Source organism: Notamacropus eugenii, chromosome 4 (assembly GCF_028372415.1).
Source record: "Notamacropus eugenii isolate mMacEug1 chromosome 4, mMacEug1.pri_v2, whole genome shotgun sequence".
Classification (NCBI taxonomy): domain Eukaryota; kingdom Metazoa; phylum Chordata; class Mammalia; order Diprotodontia; family Macropodidae; genus Notamacropus; species Notamacropus eugenii.
The window spans coordinates 9,011,271-9,034,850 of record NC_092875.1 but is presented as its reverse complement, the minus strand read 5'-3'; the positions used below and the strand labels follow the sequence as shown (position 1 = coordinate 9,034,850).

Genomic DNA, 23,580 nt, shown 5'->3' with positions numbered 1-23,580 from the left:
TGTCACAGGGACAGATAACTCTGCATCTCGCCCGAGTCCACAGAGCAGACAAAATGTTGAGTGGAGAAGAGCCTCTGTGGTCAGAGAACTCTGTGGCAAGGCCAAGGCCACTTCTCACCCATGGAAAGTTGGCCTACAGTTCAGAGAGACTCCATGAAGACACCTGCACATGCCCACACCATGTCATGGATGGGCTGGTATTCTAGCTATGGGGGGGGACATGGCGGGTGGCTGGGAGAGACAGAGGACCTTGAGACAGGGAGAGACAGAGAGAGAGAGGTAGTTGTAATTCTAGAGCACCCAGAAAGCAGCTTGGAATACCCAAGGCATTCCCATACTCCTCATCCCTTTCAGAGTCTCTTATTAAAGCTTGCTGGGGGGGGGAGGTGGGGCCTCACAGTCACAAGTTACTGGCTGGAAATGACACACAGCAGGAAACTGCAGTTATCCTGGTTAGCATTCCTTCTCTTGACTGGGCTGTTTGGGACAGATGAACTAATGGGGCCATGTGGAATCTTTAAGAATCCTCAAGTGGGAAAACACAGGGCAGAGGCATCCCCCAGGGAGGCCTGAAGCAGATTAAGATGTAATTGGGAAATACTTAACAAAATAAATAAATATACAATCGAATATATATAACATGGTTTTCTAAGTCACTGTGGGAATTTTCAGGTAGCTTCAAGCAGCCTCCATCACTAGCCAATAGCACTTTCAAAGATGACGGACTGTAAGCATGGAGCATTTCCATGATCCTTTGGGGCAAAGTTTAACAAAAGGACCCTGTCAAATGGTAGCTGGTTTATGTTGTTGGCCAGCTGGGTTTTCTCTGTGCTCTATAAAAAATGGAACAGAAACAAGTAGTTTGGGGGACAGAACAGGTAAACAATGATTATTGTGAAGTCTTGGGTTTTTCAGGGGCTTGCAAATTCACCAAGTGAGGGGGTGACAGCCCTGTCATTCTCTCCTCAGACCAGCTCCAGAATATCATAGTCAGGTGGAAGCATCCTAAGGAGGAAGGAAGGAAGTAGGGAAGAAGTTTCTCCTGGGGCACCTAGAGCTGGGGCTGGCTTGTGGCAGATGGAATTAGGCTCCTCCCTGGCCCCAAGGGGAGGACCAGGAGCAATGAAGAGGCTGCTGACACCACTTGGCACCACCTGTATGGTCAAGCTGAGGCTGAGGACCCTAGGAGAGCACTGCAGGCACCTCCTTTACTGTCCAGGGAACTCAGAGTCCAGACGCAGTTAGCCTGGAGGGCCTTTTCAACTCCATGATGCTATCAAGTAGCATAAAAGACTCCAATGAAGAGAGAGGTGAGCTAGGCACAATCTCCATGCCCTCATGAGGGCATGACCCAAAGGGTCCATCGCCTACAGATTAAAAAAAAAAAAAAAGAGGGAGATACCTCTGAAGTATGGAGAACCTAAGAAAAATTCAAAGACTCCACAAGACAAAACAGCACAGGAGGGGGAGGAGGGAACCGGCACAACAGGCTGATGACATGGCTCAACAAAACCAAATGCCCGTTGCCCATGTACCCAAACAATCCAGTGACACAGGCATCTGCTGCCTCTCTTGAATGCCTGAGAGGTTCCCTACCTAAATCTGAAAAAAATGTTTCTCATCATTCATTTCACCTGGAGCGTAGAAAGTTAACTTCTCAAGAATTAAGGCAACTCAACTACTTTTGGTTAAGAAAAAAAAAAAGGTTATGGGGCCCAGACCCACTTCTTACTGAACTTGCAGTGAGGCAGCTTCCCCCATCACCCCACCAATGCTCTTCAACTCCTGGTCTTAGAAGCAGCTGGTAGTTGAGTGCATGAAGTGGGTGTGGATTCAAATCCAACCTCAGACATTTACTAGGTGGGCAGCCCTGGGCAAAGCACTGAAACTCTGCCTGCTTCAGTGTCTTCATATGTAAAATGTTTAGGCAGCCAGCTGTCAAGTGGACAGAATGATGGACCTGGAGTTAGGAAGACTTGAGTTCAAATCTAGCCTCAGACACTTAGCAACTATGTGACCCTGGACAAGTCACTTAACCCTGTTTACTTCAGTTTCTTCATCTGTGAAATAAGCTGAAGAAGGAAATGGCAAACCACTCTAGTAATTCCATCAAGAAAACCCCCAATGAGGTCTTGAAGAGTCAGACGCAACGGAAAACAATTAAAGAACAATGAAAAATTGTAATGAATGGATCACTGAGAGGACAGAATGAGGCAACACTTGTAAGGCGCAACATGAATGTTAGGTCGCCATTATACTTACTCTAAAGAACTGCTCAGGACACTGAGAGATGAGTGATTTCTAGAGCTGGCTCTCACTGCTCCCTGCTGTACAATGGGCCTATCCACCCCGACCCAGTGCTCCTGGCATGGAGGAGATTCCCCGCTGGAGCCTGAGGTGGCAGCTAGGGCCCTGCAGACACACTGCAGGCACATTGCTGTGTGCCACACTCTGTGAGCAGTGAGACAAGCAGGCCGGCCAGTCCTGGCTCCTCCCAGGCCAGCAGTGTGCAGCCAGTGGGCAGGCTCTCTCCTCTCACTTGTCCAGCGTCTGCCATCAGTCCTACTCGTAAAGCTAAACTGTCTCCTGGGCCCCCCAAATCTCCCACCATCCCAAGGGGCGGCATTTGACTGTCAGGACTTGAAGATGATGATAATCTATAGTCTACAACTCTGCGCAGGGTTTCTCTGCAGCCCAACAAAAGGGCCTGGAGCACATCCTGACTCACTCTGAAATATCCATGTGCCCATGCTGGGCTGGAACTACACCTCCAGAGCTGTTCTCAGCCTGACAGACCAGGTACACTCCCACCAATGGTCTGAGCAGGCTGCTGCCTTTGCCTGTCTGGCTTCTTGAACACAAATGCTATGAGGTAGTTTTCCAAGTCATTTCTAGAACAGTGCCCTGGTCCTCTACAATTGGAACAACACTGTCAAAGGTGCCAGGGCCCCGCAGGGGGGCACACTCTGCCCCACTTGCCTCCATACCTCCCGTTTTCCTAGTAACCTAGTTGCATCGCTCCCAAGAGCACAGCAAGAGGATTCTGGCGTTTTCTTTTGAATCAAGCAGAGATGTGGTGCTGCCAAATGCTGTCTAATCCACAGCAGATACAAAGATGAGCCGCCCCCAAGCCTCGGTTCAACATATATGTGCAACCCCTCCCAAGTACACTATTTGTTGTTCAGTGCAATTTTCCTTGCTTGACCCAAGCCACATGGCCCCCCACCTGCCCAAGTCTCTCTCCTGGGACTGCATTACAAGGAGGCTCAGGTGTAGACAGTGACTAGGGTCTCTGAGCTCCAAGCTGAGGGTGTGGCTGTGGGCCAGGGACTCCTTTGTCACTTGGAGCTCTGAGTCCCAGGAAGAGGAGGCCCCACCAGCTTACTGCCCCGCTCCCCCCACCCTCCATCCCAGTCTTTCCTGCCAGGCCCAAGCACAATGTGACGTAGTTTCTCAACTTCTCCCCTAGTCTCCTTTTGGGTTAATAGGCTCCTCGTGCTGGTATTACAGGCAATTACAGAGAAATGGGACAAAGCTAACAAAGATAAAATTACAAAGAAGCCTTAAAAATAGAGAAGCCTCAAGGAAAAATGGGACGAGCTGTCCTTGGAGTCAGAAGACATGGTGGGAGTGTGAACCTGGACAAGTCCTGTCGAACAACTGCAGGGCCCAAATCATTTCACACTGGCAGGGGGGAGCTCCCCACCCATATCATGGTCAATTTTGACTAATGGACTATGCTGTTGAGCATGGGAAATGTCCCATCCTCCTCATCCAGGTGCTAGGTTGGTAACTATTGCGACTCTACCTCTTACACTCCCTGTCTTTCTCCCCAATTCCCCACTTTGTACAAGACGCAGAGAAAGCCCTTTGATGGACTGTCCAGTTGTGAGCCGGGAGCCTGGAGGCTGGGACAGCATACTTATACCAGTCTCAAACATCTCTGAAGATTCAAAATCAGATCCTTAACAGCCAATCTTTGTATGAGTTCTTCTTGCTGCCAGGCTACACCCAGTCCCCAAATTCAGGTCCAAGGGCTCCCCTCCTTTTTGGCCTTGGTGTGACTCTTCCAAGTGCTGGGTGGGAGGTCACACTCAGGAAAGGCTTCCCTGATCCTCCCTAAAGTAGCCCTTGGCCCTTCTTCTGAGCCAGCAGCCATGTCTGGGGGTGGGGGTGGGGGCTTGGATTAGGGGTGGGCATCAGGGCAGGGCAATAGCCTTTGAGTTCAGATGCCCAAAGTTTCTTCTGTACACCTTAGCTAAGCCAAATAGATGGTTTCACAACCACTTCACAACTCTCTCCTGACTCAGCTCCTCTTCTTACCCAGCACTTGTCCACCTGCCCCCATGACATACCTTCCAAAGGAGAGCTTTTCCAAAGTAAAGTAAAAAAGTAAAGCCCTTTACTGACCAAATAGGGCCATCTCCAGGACCCAAAGCTGCCTCAGCATCTGCAGCCTTGGGCTGTCCTTCACTGGTCAGAAATTCTACCAAACAGAGCACTATTAATTACACTCAGAACATCAGGTAAGCTTAAAGCTCCTATTCTCTAATTAGAGGAGAAAGCCAATGCCCAGAGACCTTAATAAGTGACTTCCCCAAGGTCACAGCCCTGACTTCCTCTATTGCCCTGTTGTGCCTTTATCCAAGTGTCCATAAAAAGATCTGTCCCTAGTTTGCTCCCCAAAATGCCATGTGATGTCATGAAAATTTTCCACAGACCCAATCAAAGAGATCAAGAATTTGGGGGAAGGAAGGAAGGGTGAATACTGGGTATCTTTGGTTCCCAGGAGCACACCCACACCCACACCCACACCAACCCAAGCTCGGTGGCTTTACCTCCAAGGCCAAGGCGGTCTTGTCATAAGCGCACGGGACTCTCTTCTGAATTGCTTTTGCAAAGACAGGTCCATTCTGGGTGGAGGGCAGGGGGCTCATCACTGTCCCTGGAGGACTGGCAACAGCAGGGAGAGGATTTGCTGTCTGAGGCTGGGCATATGCATGAGCAGGTTCAGGGATCCCATAACTGTTGGAATTCCGATTTCCGTGCTTCCCATGAGGGGAAGATCTCACCAGCTTTTCTACATAAGGCACAGGAATCATCCCAACCTGCCCATCCTTGTTGCGTGCACTCCACCACTGCTCCTCAGGTTTCTCAACAATGGCCAAGATCTCACCCTTCTTAAAGGCCAAATCTTCAGGGTCATTTCCAGAAAATTCATAGAGAGTCCGCACATATTCCACATTTTCTTCCGTGGGAGGCAGGTTGGGTGCTGAGGCAGAGCCCATAGATGGGCTGGGATACCTAAAACAAAACAGAATTTAGTATGACTGAATAAGAAACACTGCTACAAGCAACTGAAGCTCACTGGAAGAAATTGAGGATCAGAGAGGTGAGAATTCAAGGTCACAAAGTTAGGAAGCTTTTTAGGTATTCAGATGCCAAGACCTGGATTCTCTCTATGACACCTCAACACAAGACATCCCCTCCAAGGAGAACCTCAACCTTGATGTTTAAAGTGAATCGACACATGTCTGTCCAAATGAAGTAATTTCCTATCTGTGAAGCGCACTAAATCTAATACAAACACACGTGCGCGCGTGCACACACACGTGCGCGCGTGCACACACACACACACACACACTCCCCTTTCCTAGAACCGGCAGACTTTACTAGACATCCTGATGAGGTATGATGGCAATAGTACAGGTATCAAGACCCAGACCTCAAATAGTGACTTGGAATCAGGAAGACCTGAGTTTTTAATCCACATTCAGACACTTACCAGTTATGTGATGCTGGGCAAATCATTTTACCAGTTTGCCTCAGTTTCCTCATCTGTAAAATGGGTTCAATAACAGTACCTATCTTCCAGGATTGGTGTAAAGATCAAATGAGATATTTGTAAAGTGCTCAGCACAGAGCCCAGCACATGGTAAGATCTATGCATTATTGTTACTGCTGGAAGACCTGGGTTCACATCCTGGATGCCATTTACCAGCTGTGTGAAATCTTGTTAAGTCACTGACCTTTTGGACCCTACATTTCCCTAGCCTATCATGGCAGCATGATTCCTGATTTACCAGCTTCCGAAGGATGTTGTAAGAATTCAACAAGATTATGTCTGTAACAAGTAAATCTGAATGTGATAATGAAAGCATGTCAAATGTCCCCCCCAACACAGAACACTGAGAACTAAAAGGGACCTCCGAAGCTCTCCTATTAAAGGCAAAAGAACCAGGACATTTTTGAGGTGACTGGTCCACTTCCAGACAGCGCTAATTGTTCCAAGTCAGGCCTAAAGGTGCCTCTCTGCAGTCTCCACCCACTGGCCGCCTCTCTGCCCTCCCAGTCCCTCCTCCACATGCCAGCCTTCTGGTGGCAGGGAGACTACACCTTTTGAGTTTTGTCCACCAGTCTCCATGTGGCAGGAACTCAAGATCCTTCACCATCCTCAATGCCCCTCCTCTTTGGACACTACAATTTGACAGAAGAGTAGGAACAAAACTTTTAAACACTGTTATTTCTTGCCTACTTCCCATGTATCTCTCAGATACATGAAAGAGTTAATTAGGAAGCTGTAGCAGAATGACAGTGAGGGCTCCAGGAGGCGGGCAGAATGAGTGGATGGTAAATGGGGCCTGCAGATGTGACTCTGACAAAGGGAGGAGGAAGGTAAGTGAGGTTCATTTCATACAGAGAAGAGCCCAGACATGCTAAGAGAAGGGCCAGCCAGGCGACCACTGCGGTGGGAGCTACTTCCTCTGGGTGTTTCTGCAGAGCTGCAATGTAAAGAAACTGCTGCTGCAGGCAGCCCAGTTTATGGGTGGCACTGAACCCCAGAGCCACCTCCCTAGAAGTTGCTACATTTTTCACAGAATCAGGACGGAAGAATGGACAGGCCCTTGGAGAGAATGTCCTTAGTTCCTGATTTTGCACAAGGCAAAGAGGCTGAGGTTTGAGAGCCAAGGGTCCCACCTTAGGCCAAGTACGTGTCCAGAGGCAGAGCTGGGCTGTGACTCTTTTCTCCAACTGTTTCTAGCTCATGGAAATAGCTAAGCCTAAGGCTGTCCCCCAAGCAAAGTTTGTCACCCATGTTCATAAATGAAGGAAATGCTCACTCTCCAATAGGTTAAAGAAAACCAAGCGCCACTAGGACTCCCTGAAATCAACCCACAGGCCCCTTTGGCATCCATGGGCCCCAGCCCTTTAAAAGGCTCTGTAAAAGCCTTTGATCAAACTAATACCACACCCTCCTTTATCTGCCAGGCAAACAGAAGGCCCAGTTCCTGGGTGAATGATGGGACCCAGGATTAGAATCTCAAACTCTGAAGCACAAAGTACTTTGTGAATCTGAACCCCCGAGAATATTCTCCCTACAGAGTATAAGCCAGGATTAGTCCAGTCCATTCTGGAATCCACACCCAGGGAGATTCAGTTATGAAACATCTTTAAACAAAATGAGTCAGGAGAAAGTTTACTGTTTACAAAATGCTTTACAGCAGATACAACCCCAGGGCAAGGACTTGGACCCCCAAGCTTCTCAACATTCTATTAACCCCATTTTACAGGAAGGGGGAGGGGGGAAGGGAGAGAAAGAGAACTAGAACCATAGGAAGGCCTCAGGCAGCCTCTTAAAGAGCAAACATTAACTCTGCTGAAACTTCAAGGCCTTTCTGGTCAAACACTAATTTCCCAGTTTCAAATGGGGCCTAAAATGAAAATCAGTTCCATTTTTTTGGCTTCATCACCAGATTAATTACACTCCAACTGTCAACAATGTCAAATCCTCCTTTAGAAAGCCCTATTTAAAAACTTTTAATTGGGCCAACCTTTAAGTAGGCCACTGAGTAGACCTCGGGGCAGATGGGACCAAATACAAGCCAGCCTGAGCTTACACAACTGATCAATACAAAAAGGGGCCACTGTGCCCACTGACATGAAGTCCCATCCATCCATCCATCCATCCATCCATCCATTCATCCAGGGCTGTGAAGGCACTGAAACATCTAAGAATTATAGTCATGCTTGGGAGGGTAAGAGTCTATGTTTTCAGAGAGATGTAAAATAATACAACAGAAACATGAGTGATTTAAGCGATGGGCATACTTTCTGTATGGTAAATGGCTGAAACATGGGGGAGGGGAGATTACCACTCTCATCCCCTTTGGGCAGAAAGGCCTCCCTAGCCACCTCAAAGGCCAGCAGCTGTGGTGTATTTAAGAACACAACTATCTGAACCCCAGCCTTCCTGCTTCCTCAAGCATTTGTAATGGCTCCAAGGCCTGAAAAGGGAAGGTGGAGGAGGGAGGAAGGCCATTTAGGTCCACAAGTTGTACCTTAAGGGGTGACAGACAAAAACAACTGAGAAGACAGCCATTCTACCCCACAGGATTGGGATTGGTTATTTCATTAACCAGAAAAGAACAGTTGCCCAATCCACAAAAGGCCAGTCTTCTCAAGCCCAGGGGAAGCACACATCCCAGGTTGGAAGATCTAGGTTCTTAACAGGGTCACAGATTGTGGGCTTATTAAAACGATTCTGATAACTGAACTTCAATAGAATAGGCTTCCTTTGTAATCCTCTATTTTACGCATTTAAAAACATTATTCCAAGGCATTCACAGGCTGTCCAGGCCCCCCAAAAGGTGAAGAAGGGGATAGGTCAGGCCCTTACTTCACACATGGGCAACTCCAAGGGACAGAGGCTTGGCCAAGGCCTTGGGAGAAAAAACAGGGGACTGTGACAGGGCATCTCTGTTCAAAACCCTTCAGGGACATCTCATTCAACTAAGACTCAGGAGGGGAAAAAAAGGACTCAGGAGAGCCGTGGATTCAAATTCTGCCCTTGAGGTCTTCTGCCAGTAGCACTTCCACTCCCAACAAAGTCACACACAAACTGCACAGGGAACCTCGAGGCACAGTTTGGAAACATCCCCTTAGAGTCTCAGGGAGCAAAGTCCAATAGCGATTTATACAATGACATCATAAAGAAAAACCAATGTGAAAGATATGACCCTGTCCATCACCACCATGTCCACCCACCATGCTGGAGATGGCTACCTGTCCCCTGACACACAGGGAGGGCCTGGCCTCAAGAGGCAGCCTATGTCAGGATATACATTGTGACAGGGCTTTGTTTTTCTCCCAATGGGGATGGAAGGGTGGAAAGGTGAAGAAAGATGGAGGATAGGGTAAGGGAGGCACCCCCCTCAGAAAAGGAAAGAAAAGTGGTTTATTGAGGCATTTTAAAAAAAGATGCCTCAGAGAAGCAGACAAGGCCAGAGAGAAGCACAGAAGTTACGACATACTTGAAAAGCATGTACAGAAGAGATCTGTAGATTAGTCCTGCTCAGTTCTATGTATAGGGAAGCATAAATAATAACTAACATTGATATGGCACCTGCCATGTGCCAGGCACTTTACCAGTACTATCTCACTTGATTCTCACAACAGTCCTGAGATAGATACTGTGATTGTGCCCATTTTAACAAATGGGGAAACTTAGGCAAACAGGTTTGGGCTTTTTTTTTTTAAAGGTGACTTGCTCAGGGTCACATAGCTAAGAAGTGTCTGAGATTTAATTTAAACTCAGGTATTCTGAGGCTGAGAATAAAAATAAATAAAATTAAAAAAAAGAATGTTTTCTTCCTCTGTAACTGAGGCACCACCAATGCCTGCTGCCTTCCCACCTCTCCTTTCTTTCCTCCCTCCCGATGGCACTCCAGACTTTTCTCAAGCCCTTGACACATCCTCTTGCTGTCTTACCACCCAAATTTTTGTGTCCATCCCCTGCTGCCAATCCCAGAGTGCCCAGCACACCGGCCATGTGCTGAGGGCTCTGAATTCGAGGTTAGATGACTTTGGTTCAAATCACAATGATCTCTGTGAAAAGAGAATTATAATCATCTCTAACAAGGTGATGTGAGCGAAAGGTAGCAGAAATCACAAGTTATTCCCACTGCTCAACAGTCATGCAGCCTGCAGAGGCAAGACCACCTGGGTCCTGGGACACAGCCGCACAGACACGGACATCTGCTCTGAGTGAGAAGAGGAGGGGACTATGACCTGGCTCTGTTGGCACCAGAGTTGCCAAGGGGTCTGGGAGAACGGGAGCTGCGCACTGCTGTCTGCCTCAGGATGGTGCCATGGGGCACTGAGCCACTAAGAAGGAACACAGAATGCAAGGCCACTGTGAGCAGGGGGAAGTCAGAGGAGATAGCCATCAGACAACGGGGCGCAAAAATAAAAGGTATCAATTGCTTTTTCTTAAAAGAAAAAATCTAGTATGTAAAAGGTTAAAAATCTAGGAAGTCCTCCTGTCCAGGTCAGCACATTCCAGACAACATTCCCTGACAGGCTAAGACAGGCTGCATCCAACAAGCTGAGACAGAGCACGGTGCATGTAAAATAACCTTCACCAGCAGCATGGAGGACTGGGGTGAGAGAAAAACCTGGCTGAAAAGAGAGCTCACTGAGCCTGAAATGAAGCAAGAACCCCCAGTGCTGGCCTTCTCTGCCCTCTCCCAATGCCGGCCCCCTCTGTTCCCTCAAGCTCTGGTCCCGTCTGCTCCCTCAGGGCTGTGAAGGCACAGGTCCAGCACCTGAAGCCCAGCAAGGCTGAGGCCTCTAGGACTCAAGGTAGGACAGGTGGACATGCGGCTCCATGTGTCCTTTGGAAGGGAAGGCAGCTCTCATACTATGTGAAGAGAAAACCCAATCTAGAGAAACAAGATGGAGTTAGAGTGCCCAGTGGGGAGAGCCTGGGGGACCCAGCAGCAAGGCAAGCAAAAACGTCCTGAAAAAAACGACTAGAGAGTGTGCCCAAGTACAGTGGGATCTGGGGGTCCCTGACTTCAGACAGAATGGGAGGGGCCAGAGGCCCCTGGCTGCCCTCTGGGGCGTGACCTGTAACAAGTCACAATTTCCTTCTCTGGTAGGTTGGTCCTGGTGACCACCATGGTCCTTTCCAATTCCCACTCTATGGTTAACTAGAAAATCTGCTCTCAAATCTGAAGAAAGCAAGAACTATACACTTGAAAAAAAATCAATTGAAGTTTCATAATTTAATTTCAGAAGAAAGTAAATATAAGTCAATTTATAAAATACTGACAATAACAAAAACAAAAGACAAACCCCAACGAAATAAAACTAAAGAAATTGGTTTCGTCTCCCCTCCCACTGCCAGGCTCTTCCTTCTCCTCTCCAAATCATTCCAAGGTCACACTTCTGTCCTCATTCGCTTCCTCAGGGACTGCTTCTAAAGCCTCTCCTGTGACCAGTCCCTTCTCCACAAGTTGGCCAGACATCTTCCAAATGAAAAGGACAGCTCTAACATTTACTCAAGACCTCAAAAACCATCAGTGGCTCCCACTTCCTGCTCGAAAAGACACAAAGTGTCTAGATTTAAACTCAGGAAGATGAGTCTTCCTGATTCCAGGCCTGTATTGACTTTGAATGGATGGAGTATCATCTCATCTGCCTCCTGTGCACAGCAATCAGCAAAGAGTAGCAACTTTGGTTTAAAAGAAAATTAAAGCCACATGAGGGTTGGATGAAGGAACTGGAGAAGACAAGACTGGGAGGGGGGGAGAGACAGGATACTCTCTTCCAATATCTGACAAACTGCCCTTAGAAAAAGGCAAGGCTTAGATGGGTTCTGTTTATGCCAGTGATAGAAATTACTGAGACAAAACTGAGGCTTGAGGAACCAAAGGCCACTCGTAGTAAGTCAGGGGGATTTCGATCCCTGAATGTCTGCAGTCCCCTCTAAGAACTCATGGGCTACCAATACCGCCTTCTCCCTGAGGACCTAATAACCCAAGGGTGACTTAAGCTCCCCTGAGTCCTGACCAGTCCCTGACGGCTGACCTCAGACAAGAGGTCAGGCTAAGAAGAGGGAGGCAGGTTCTCCTTTCCAAACGAAAGGTTGGCCCAAATGAACATACATGAGACCCCAACCAGAGCTCTGTGTGAAAGAACAAAGAAACTCTAAGTTTTGCAGTAAAACTAGACATTACAATGACACAGACCTTCAAATGACCCCAAATCCCTTTTGTGACCTTGAATCCCAGAGTGGCAGGGACCCTAGAGACCATGGAACTCCATTAGCCCTTGAAGCACAATTATTTTTCCTAACATTCCTCCTAGGAACTGCCCAGGCTATAACATAAGACCTCTAGTTGCCAGGGAGCTCACCACCATGCCTTCCTCTCAGAGCTTTTACATTGGACACTGCGAGGGCAGGGGGTTCCTCACCCCTTCCTTGTAGCCCCAGGCTTAGCTTGGTGGCTTGGCAGGCACAGAGTAAGCACTCCATGACTCCCTTTCCTTCTTGCTCCTCCCCCAGTGATTCTGGACACCCCCAATTGTTAGGAGGTCCTTCCTGGCTCAGATTGGCCTCAGAGTGACTTTTAAGCTCAGAACCAGCTGTCAAGGCCAAGCATAGTCTCATCTTTGTTCCATGAGGCAAATTTCTTCAACTATTTGAAGACCATGAATGACCATGTGCCTGACTAGGAAAACGCTATTTCTTTTAAGAGCATTTATTAAGACATCAATGGGTTTTGCACTGCTGCCCAGAGGTGAAAATGTGTGTGGCCCAGACAACAGGCACTGGAAGGAAACGTGGTGAGAATGCTGTCACACATGACAAAGAAGAAATGTGGAAGGAAAGGAAAGTAAAAAGCTGGGATTGCCAGGTGGCAAGGAGCAGGGATAACAGATGGACACATGGCCTGTAACTGTGGCAGCACCTGTGAGGGTCAGGAGGAAGCCAGGAAAGCTCCCTGCCTCTGACATCATGGTGGACACCATGTGCTGCTAACTTATGGGAGGGCTGGGGCAGAACCCCAAATGAGAAGGGGTGAGGTGCAAACCAGGAAGGAATACCCAGGCTGGCGACATTACAGTACTTTAAAACAGGACTCAGCAAGGTGCCTCTGGAAAGAACATTTCCTCCTGTTTAAAATGATAAAAACCATGCTTTTCTCGTAGGCAGAGTGCCAGACATGGCTGCAGGCGGTGGTCTGTCATCCCCAGCTTTAAAAAAGATCAAGGAACAGCAGCTCCTCTCCTCCTATCTGGGCAGGCATTCCTCTGTCTCGCACAACTGTAAAGGTCAGACTTTGGACAGGGTAGACCAGTGGACTAATTCAGGAAATCTTTTCATCACAACCCTGCCGTTCTCTAAAGTCACTTTACCTGTCCAAGTCTCAGGTGGGCACTGGGAGCCCTTCACAATCTTGCACCCACCTACCACACGACTTCCCAGGACTAAATCCAACTCAGTTGGGGCATTTGTCCTTTCCCAGATACAACACTTTCACCTTCAGCCTCTAAGACCACCCAGCATGGGCTGTCCCCCAGTCAGTAAGAGGGCTCCCCCTTCCTTCCTCCCACAAGAGGCCTGGCCTCAACTACAGCTTCTCCTTTGGGCCTTGAGAGCATGTTCTGTCTGGGGCTTTGGACTTCAGTCCAATTCCAACCTGCTTCAGATCAGAAGTCAGCACATCTATGGCAAGAAGATGCCATCTTGGAAAGGCCACTCCCAAGGTTTTAGTGTGTATAGGAAGACTTGTGGATTTGCTGAGTCCTAGCTCAGATACCACAAACATCTGTGCTTCAGTGTTCCTAGCTGTGAAAGGAGAATGAATGGGACACTTGCCCTACCCTCCCTCCCAGAGCTGCAGGCTGGGCCTTCCTTATTTCTGATGAGGGCATCCTCAGGGCACCAGGTCAAAGCCTACTCTACTCCCTCCTCCCAAGACCATTCAGTTCAGCTGGTGAGTCCAGTCAAATTTATGTCCACCTCTTCTCTGCTTTGTTCCCTTTCTCCATTCCCAGAGGCACCCTGTCAGGTCAGGCTCTTTGCAGCACACTTGCACCTCCCACACCTCCCACCAGGCCTGCTGCTCTGTCACCCTACCTAAAGCATAGGTCTGAAGGTCACTTTCCCTGCTCCTTCACTGCCAAGAGCAGCTCCCCTCTGTTTCTGGGATCAAACTCCATCCACTGGTTGGCATTTAAATTCCATCCCAACCTGGCTCCAATCTACCTATCCAGGTTGGTCTTTGGGCCTTCCTGCTGTCTCTTACACATATTTCATCTACCATCTCCAAACCTCTGCATAGGTTCCTCCCATGCTTGGGAGGGCTTAAAAATGGTTGGGGAGTGATTCTCACCTCCATCTTTTAAAACATATTTTTCTCTTCAAGGCTCAACTCAAACACCATTTCTTACAGGATGAATAAGCCTCTATCTGCAAGTGGCCCCACACTAAAATTACCCTACCCACCCAGCACAATACTAGGCACATGGTACCAAATACCTGCATGATTGATGTAAGGGAATGATGACTTTTAACACCTCCTTCCACAAAGCCCCCTGTGGCTCAGAGAATGATTTCAAGTGTTGCTGAAGTCAGAAAACCCCCTTAGCTAGTGGCTAGCCCACTGTGGCTGTGACAGTGACTGTGACAGCTTCTCTATTCAATCAATTAACAGTTACCAAATACTGATTAAATGCCCACTCTATGCCACGCATTATGCTAAGTGCTGGGGGTACAAAAAGAGACTAAGGACAGTCCCCACCCCCAGCCCCACAGGAGCTCAACCTAATAGACACAATAAGCAAACAAACATACATACTAGAGACAGGAGAAACAGGAAATAATTGAGGGAAGTCACTGGAGGGGGTGGGGAAGGCTTCCTGTGTAAGATAGGATTTTAGCCCGGCCTTAAAAGAAGCCAAGGGAGGAAGTAGGCAGAGCAGAGGAGAAAGAGTGGTCCAGGCTTGGAGGGTACCAGAGGGAATGCTGGGAGCCAAGAACAGACGATCTTGTTCATGGAACAGCCTGAAGAGGACATGGTGGGGAGCAAGGTGTAAGAAGACTGGAAAGGGAGGCAGAGACAAGGTTAGGAAGGGCTCTGCAGACCAACCAGAATGTTTTGTTATTATTCCTGGAGGCTCCAGGGAGCAGGGGGACAGCGTGATTGGAGCTGCATTTTAGGAAAATTACTTTGGTGGCTGAGTGGAGGATGGCCTGGGGAGAGTGGACCTGAGGCCCCCAGGGGGCAGTTACAGCCAATGTCCAGGGATGAGGTGATAAGGTCCTGCACCAGAACGTGGGGGCCATGGCAGAAGAGAGGGGGTGAGTTAGGGAGATGGTACAAAGGTGAAATCAACAGGCCTTGGAAAGACCTTGGACATGCAAGGGTAGGGGGAAGGAGCCCAGGATGGCTCAAAGGGTGCAAGGCCAGCACTGAACTGCTTCTCAAAAGGCTGGATGGGACCTGCCAGACGGGGCTTACCAAGAGCAACATACAGCTGCCCACCTCTGATCTCCCTAAATGAAACCAACTGAAGGCAGCTGTAGCTCTCCTTAAACAGCACATTCCCAGCACATCACAAAAATCTCTCGGTTTTTTCCATCAGAAATATTACCAAGCCAGGCCCTCCCACACTCCAGGGGTGCACAAGTTTCCTCTGCACTCTCCTCTTACTAGACCCAGCCCACTGGCCTGTTGGATTCATTTCAATTCTGCACCTACTCTACATCTCCCGGGTAAGCCCCATTTCCAGTTGCGTCTCCCACAACAATGTGCCTTTTTCATTGTCCAATCACCAATGACACTGAACAAGGCAGGCCTCATTCAGCATCCAAAGCCTGATGTGACACAGTAAGCCCCAAGCCCTTCATAAATGTCTGCATGTTCATATGAATGACCTCACTCCATGTTTTACAACTGTTCCCCAGCTATCAAAACCATATGGCTTCTCCCTTCAATAGGGCAAGATATGGGCAGAGTACATAGCACACAGGCACAGAGTGCGCACTTAGGGGCCACAGTAACACATCTTCACTAATCTGAGAACTGATTTACTTATGCACTGATACAGATGAAATCTCATGAACTCCAAGCCACTGTCCTAATCTTCTGTTAGATTAGGCTGGAATTACATTGTATCTAGCCGTGCCTGAAGGAAACACCATCTGCTGTTGCTCAGAAATGACTGTTATCCAGACGTGTGTTCTAAGCATCTCTTTTTTCTCAGAATCTGATCTGTACTCCTTTCTCCTCACAGTAGTAATGATCTTGTAACCCTCAGACTTTGGCAATGTGGTCTTCCCTTTGGCATCTTTCTGCAGTTTCAAAGTGGAGACAAAGCATCAGAACTGTCCAAGAAATACCAGCTAATGGACAGCAGGTTCAGGGATTTAAAGTAGGAAGGGGGTCTCCTTTTAAAGCTGAGGCCACTGAGGCTCATCCTATTTTTGGAGGGGATGCCATCATCCTTGAGAATCTCTTCCGGACAAGTGAGAGCACTTCACTGGTCTCCCGTCAGCTGCTCAAGCGGTCTTCCTCAACAAAGATCCAACCATGTCACTCCCGATGTCTCCCTACTGCCTTTAGGACTGAACAAAAACTCTCCTTTGGCCTTTAAAACCTTTTCCATAATAGGAATGTATGTGTAGAACCTATATAAGATTGCACGCCATCTTGGGGAGGGTGTGGGGAAGGAGGAGAAAAAATCTAAGATATATGGAAGTGATTGTAGAACACTGAAAACAAAATAATTTTTAAAAAAAAGAAAGAAGGAAAAGTAGAACATTTTCCAAAAAGGGTGAACCTAACTTTTCAACTGTGCTTTACTTCATTCCCTCCTGTTCCATGCAGACTGGTCTCCGGTCACCACACCTTTGTCGTTCCTGAAATGTACTCTGCACTCCCTCCCTAGCCCCTATCCTCCTGGGAGGGGAGGGGAGGAAGCCCTCTTAAAAAACGCTATTTCTTAGGATCCCTCATTTCCTTTTCATTTCAGCTCAAGCATCTACCTTCAAAAGAGAGCCTTTCCTGGCTCCCAAGGTCCTTTCCCCCAAATGATTCTGTTTAGTTTACAATTCCTTTAAATGCATGGGGTGATGGCAAACATTCCTATCACATCACGCTGTCTGATTCTCCTCCCCACCTAAAGGAGGGCACGGGCCATTTCCTCTTTTCTCTGTCCCCACTCCCCCAGCACAAAGCTCACACACACACACACAGTAGGTCCTTCATAAAAGCCTGTTGCCTGACTGACACAATGGCTTTAAAGACTAAAATGGCATGGGAGTAGAGAGCTAACTGAAATGTTAGCTCAGTGACTGCTAGATCTAGAAATATGCAGAACAAAGCAGTCCTAGCTCTTCCAAGAATTCGACTTCATCAGCCGTGAAATAAAGATGCAACAGCAGCCAGACTCCCATGGAACTTGGGCCATTTTCCCTGCACCAGGTGCAAGCCCTTTAGAGGCTCAAGGCTTTAGCTCTGGGGACAACAATGAGGGCAACGCTGAACCACCACAGCATGCTCCAATCCCACGCCTGCCTGGGGTAAGATTCAGATGTACAGAGTCAGAAAAACACCTTAATCCAATGGGAACAAGCACACGGCTCCCACTTGAGATCCTGCTGTCTCCCTGAATAAACCAGGGCTGAGTCTCAAGAGAAGGTGTAGGGCCAGACAATTGTCTTTAAGAGCCCAAGAGCCACAAAGGCCAGAACTAGGAGCAATGGAGGGAGGGAAGGGGCAGCCCCTTACTGCCTCCTGTGCTTGGCATTCAAAGCCCTCCACATTCTGGCTCTAATCTCCCTTTCCTGCCTCCCCCCCTACACCTAAGCCACTTGGGAGCTATCCCCCAAATGGCTTTCATCCATTCATCTGACACTTAGGTTTGGAGCCTTAACTACCTCCTCCCAAACTCATTCCCCCACAAGGCTAAGATTCTTTCTCGGTGTAGAATGAAAGTTCCCTGAGGCTAGGGCCTGCTCATTTTTGTTGTGTTCTCCTGGAACATCTTACAAGCTAGACAAATGTTTGCAGAACTGAAATGAAATTGAATATAAAGTCCAGGGAGGAAGACTGAGGCTCTGTGAAACAAAGAGTTTCCTTCCAAAGCCTCTGGAATTGTGCCAGTCTGCAATGGCTGGCCCAGAGGAAGCAGAGGGAGTGAGCTCCCCATCACCAGATGGGCAGCTGCCACTCATTTGAAGAGGGGACTGGTTAGGCAAGTCCACCTCTGAGAACCTAACTGGTTCTGAGAAAAAACCCTTCTAACTAATACTAGAATCACACTGAGTGAGGCAAGGCAGCCTAATCTTTGCATCAGAGTGCTCCCCTCCTGCCAGCTGTGTCCCTGAGCAAGTCACTGAGCTGGGCTTCGACTCTCTCCCCACAACACTGGGTTTTTGGTGAAGAAAACAGGTTTTGTAAAGGTGACAAGCACTACACAATGGGAATTAACATCGTTTCTATTCTGACCCTAATTTGGCTTGCCAAAAAGGTTCTCTGTGCAAAATTCCCATTTTCTGAAACAAGCTTTTAATCCTTTAGGCTGTGTGCTTTTGGAGTAAGACTGTGGAGGGAAAACCTTCCCAGAGCAAATTCCTTATGCAGACCCCAATGTGGGAGAGGCAGGTAAGGCAGATTTTGTTTCTGCAACTGAAATCAACATTCATCTGGCAATACTCCAATGGGGGGCCCAAATGGAGAAAGTGACGAAAAACTATGAGAATCTGATTTAACTAAGTAGTTACTAAGTTCCTACACAGCCACAAATCACTGTCCGACGTCATCATTCTAAGAGCAGAGGTCCCTGTCTTCAGGCCCTTCCTTCCAAGCTGATCACACCCCTTCAATCCCATCCCACTCTCTCCTCCTCCTGCCCAACTGTCTCCCAGGCTCACAATTCTCTCCACTCTACCCCTGACTCTCGAACCCCAAGCTTCATTCCAAGTGCCATTTCCTTCAAGAGGTCAAGCTCTCCCAAGCCCCCCAGTATGTCAGGGCCTCCCTACTTTAGCCTGTGTGTAACCGTAAGCTGATTATCCCTAGCAAGGATAACCACAATAGCTAGCACTGACAGAGCACCCCCATTTTACAGAAGAGGGCACTGAGGTGGAGGGAACTGTCTTGGCCAGGTCACACATCGAGCATCGAAGGTGGAATCTGGTCTCTAAAAATAACAATGACTAACATTTACACAGCCCTTAGCTGCTTACATTTTTTATCTCATTTTACAGAGGAGGAAACTGAGGCAAACAAGAGGTGAAGCGATTTGTCACAGCACTCTCTTCACTGCACCATCTGCCTGGCACCGAGTGAGCACTGAATGTTTGCTGACTGGTCGTACAGTTAGTTAATTGTATAGTGGGGTCTCCAACCCCCAGTCTGAAGAGCGTTCCCCAGATCCCAGCAGGACTAGCCACAATGCAAAGCAGATGTCAGAATGGCAGCAGAGTCCATGAGAACAACTTCACCTGAGGAAGAACTTTGACACTCCCCACCCCAGGCCAAAGAAAGTCTCCTAACAAACGACACTCAGAGGACGCTCTGACACCCCAGGCCTCTCCCAGAAATTAGAGAAGAGAGGGCAGAAAGGGTGTGATGGGGCCTGGAAGCGGAATCCCCTCATCCCATAGCTGGAAAAGGTTAAGGGACTTAGCCAAGGCACTTCAGTCAAGTCAACATCCTAAAAAGACTTCCTGGAACAAGACCGGGCAGTGCCCTGGCACCTAAGCCAAGTGGCACCTTTGCGTCGATGCAGCCCCTTCAATCCTACAATCTCAAGTCTGTTCTTTCCCCTACCCCACATTCAAGAAAGAAAAACCAGAGAAATGTAGGAGGCCAAGCCAGGTGGTGGAAAGCGTGCTGGCCAAGGGAGCCAGGACTTGGAACTGGCTCCCATAATGCCCTGGTCTCAAAGGCTGGAAATCGAACTCCTCCCTTCCCCACGGTAAAATGAGGGCGTTGATTTTCCAAGCAATTATCTAATCTATGTCAGTGGCTAAGCTGCAAACCTGGCTTCAACCACTCACTCTTTCATTTCCAAAAACTCGGTAGTGGGGGAAAGCCACCAGAGATTCAAGAGCAATACATTAGCACTAGAGAAGGTTCCTTCCTGATAAGCTGGTCCAAACACACTGAACTTGAAATCACTCTCCAAAATCAAATCTTCCAAAAGGAAACAGCCTTGTTTCTCCCAACTTAGAACTAGGAAAAACCTTTCAAGGTCACCTAGTCCAACACAGCAGAAAGAGAGGAAAGATTCATCTCACCATTCTTCACCTTCTTTCCTACACATGTGCTGCTGAAGGAGGGTGGAGGAAATCCTTCAACCTGCTCTGACTGGATCCACTACAAAGCCGGTGCATGACCTCAGCTGGGCTCTCACTGCGGTCAGGCAATGTTTCTGTACCTGCCTTACCAACTCACTCTGCCACTCTCTACAGCGGATGTTCCTAACCTTTTTATCCCTTCTCAAACTTTCCATTCCCCTCCTTCTGCTACAAACATGGGCACAGCTCCATCATCTTGAAAAACATCCTCATTTGATCCTTCCATCCCCAAGGCTAACCTCCTCAAAAAGGTCACCTCCACTAAGTGCCTCCACTTTCTCTCCTTTCACTTTTCTTAGAACCTCCATCCTTCAATAGAAACTGCTCTTTCCAAAGGGACCAATGAACCATCTCTGAGACACCAGATCCAATGGCCTTTTCTCCATCCATCCTTGCCCGTGGCCTCTCTGCAGCCATAGGCACTGTGCACCACTCTCTCTTGCCTCTTCCTTTTCTGGCCATCTCGCTCTCCTGCTTCTTCCCCTCCCTGTGACAGCTCCTTCTCCATCTCCTTTGCTAGATCCTCCACCTGATCACAACCTCTGACCACCGGTGTCCTCCAGGGCTCTGGCCTGGGCCCTCTTCTCCTCCCATGAATTTTAACTTCCCTTCAACTCCCATGGATTTTATTACCATCTCTCTGCTGATGACTCTCAAATCTACCTTTCCTTCTCCAATCTTGAATCTCCAACTGCTTTTTAGACATCAGGAACTGGATGTCCAAGAGACAGTCTACACCTTGTCTAAAACTGAACTCATCATCTCCCCCTCTAACACCCTCCTCCCAGTCTCCCATCCCAAGACTCATCTCAACTTCTCATTCTTTCTCACCCCCCTCCCATTCCCAAGCTGTTGCCAAGGCCTCTAGAGCTCACCTCTACAGCATGTCTCAAAACAAGGCCTCTTCTCTCCTCTAACTCTGCCCCCACCATGGTGCAAGCCCTCATCACCTCAGGGGATCTTCGGGGAAGAAGATCTGCCTGCCTCAGGTCAGCCAGGCCAATGTAAAATGCTGTTTATGCTTTCATAACCCAGCCCCTCTGACCTCTCTGGGACTCTCACACCTTATTCCCCAATAACCATTCTTCTAGTCTTTTCCATGCTATTCCATGAAGAATGTCCATCTCTGGGCTCCAGGCATTTTTTCTGTCTGTCCCCCAGGTCTGGAATGCTCTGTCGACTCCACTACTGACTTCCCTGGCTTAAGACCCACCTCCTCCAGAAAACCTTCCCCACCCCTCAATTCTAATGCCTGCCTCTAACGGAATTCCTCTTCGTCCTGTCTATGATGTCCATGCTCCTTTGCTTGTCATCTCACCATTAGATTTTGAGCTCCTCAAGGGCAAGGACTGCCTTTTGCCTCTTTGTATCTCCAGGTTAGTAGCATGTGGTACAGAAAATGACAGTTAATAAATGTTTATTGACTGAAAGAGCCCTGAGGAGATTTACTTATCATTGGAGGTCACTCAGAAAATCAGCAGTGGAGCAGAACTCCCACACTCCTACTAGAACTCATCTAGTCCAAACTCGGTCTAGAACACCAGGTCTAGAGTCAGAGCAGAAGCTGTCCCTGTCCCCTCTCCAGGAGCTTCTACTTTGTCACCTGTTTGCCCAGAAGAAACATGAGTGGGTGCCCCTATCCCTGAACTGACCAGGGTTTGGGGGTCAATCCCCCCATTTCTTAGCTATGAGGATGGCAGGGTATCTTACTACCTCGGCCTGGATCTGCTCACCTGTGAGAGGGGGGGGGTCAAACCTCACACAAGAGCCATTGCTGCCCAAGGTCACCCCAGGGGCACCAAGTGTGGGAATGGAAGCCAGCTGGGGCATTGTGGGCTTGGGAGTCAGGGGACCTGGGTTCCAAAAGTGTCTCCAGTATGTGCTGAGCCAGCCCTTTACCTCCCCCATTTAATGATGGGATTTGGCCTCACCAACAAGGGTTGAATGGGCACTTTCTTCGGACCCTGCTCACTTAAGATCTAAATGAAAATTACAAGAGCGCAGACTCTCTCTCCTCTCTCTGTCTCCCTCCTCTCTCTCTCCCTTTCTCCCTCTCCTCTCCCTCTCTCCTCTCTTTCCTCTCTCTCCCTCTTTTCTCCCTCTTTCTCTCTCCCCTTCTCTTTCCCCCTCCTTCTCCCTCTCTCCCCCTTTCTCTCTCTCCTCTCTCTCCCTTTCTCTGTCTCCCTCCTCTCTCCCTCTTTTCTCCCTTTCTCCCCTTCTTTCTCTCCCCCTCTTTCTCCCTCTCTCCTCTCTCTCCCCCTCTTCCTCTCCCTCTCTCCCTCCTTTCTCCCTCTCTCCTCTCCCTCTCTCTCTCTCCTTCCTTTCTCCCTCTCTCCTCTCTCTCTCCCCCTCTCTCTCTCCCTCCCCCTTTCTCTCTCTCTCTTCCTCTCCCTTTCTCCCCCTCTGCTCTCTCTCTCTCTCCCCTTCTCTCCCCCTTTCTCCCTTTCTCTCCCTCTCTCCTCTCTCTCCCTGTCTCCTCTCCCTCTCTCCCTCCTTTCTCCCTTTCTCTCCCTCTCTCCTCTCTCTCCCTCTCTCGCTCTTTCTCCCTTTCTCTCCCTCTCTCCTCTCTCTCCCCCTCTCTCTCTCTCCCTCCCCCTTTCTCTCTCTCTCTTCCTCTCCCTTTCTCCCCCTCTGCTCTCTCTCTCTCTCTCCCCTTCTCTCCCCCTTTCTCCCTTTCTCTCCCTCTCTCCTCTCTCTCCCTCTCTCGCTCTTTCTCCCTTTCTCTCCCTCTCTCGCTCTTTCTCCCTTTCTCTCCCTCTCTCCTTTCTCCCTCTCTCTCTCCCCCTCTCCTCTCTCTCTCTCTCTCTCCCTCCCCCTTTCTCCCTCTCTCCTTTCTCCCTCTCTCTCTCCCTCTCTCCCCTTTCTCCCTCTCTCCTCTCTCTCCCTCTCTCGCTCTTTCTCCCTTTCTCTCCCTCTCTCCTCTCTCTCCCCCTCTCTCTCTCTCCCTCCCCCTTTCTCTCTCTCTCTTCCTCTCCCTTTCTCCCCCTCTGCTCTCTCTCTCTCTCTCCCCTTCTCTCCCCCTTTCTCCCTTTCTCTCCCTCTCTCCTCTCTCTCCCTCTCTCGCTCTTTCTCCCTTTCTCTCCCTCTCTCGCTCTTTCTCCCTTTCTCTCCCTCTCTCCTTTCTCCCTCTCTCTCTCCCCCTCTCCTCTCTCTCTCTCTCTCTCCCTCCCCCTTTCTCCCTCTCTCCTTTCTCCCTCTCTCTCTCCCTCTCTCCCCTTTCTCCCTCTCTCCTCTCTCTCCCTCTCTCGCTCTTTCTCCCTTTCTCTCCCTCTCTCCTCTCTCTCCCCCTCTCTCCTCTCCCTTTCTCTCCCTCTCTCCTTTCTCCCTCTCTCCTCTCTCTCTCTCTCTCTCTCCCCCTCTCGCTCTTTCTCCCTTTCTCTCCCTCTCTCCTTTCTCCCTTTCTCTCTCTCTCCCCCTCTCTC

The 23,580-nt window shown here is 48.9% G+C and overlaps 1 protein-coding gene across 2 annotated transcripts in view; it reads right to left on the bottom strand.

The window, feature by feature from the left end:
* Window positions 1-23,580, bottom strand: part of CRKL (CRK like proto-oncogene, adaptor protein) — a 37,226-nt gene that overhangs the window by 12,866 nt on the left and 780 nt on the right. For both annotated transcript variants that reach the window (XM_072599712.1, XM_072599711.1), the window contains exon 2: window positions 4,839-5,304. In XM_072599712.1, the coding sequence (XP_072455813.1) occupies window positions 4,839-5,304 (466 nt within the window). The remainder of the gene's footprint in view (window positions 1-4,838; window positions 5,305-23,580) is intronic.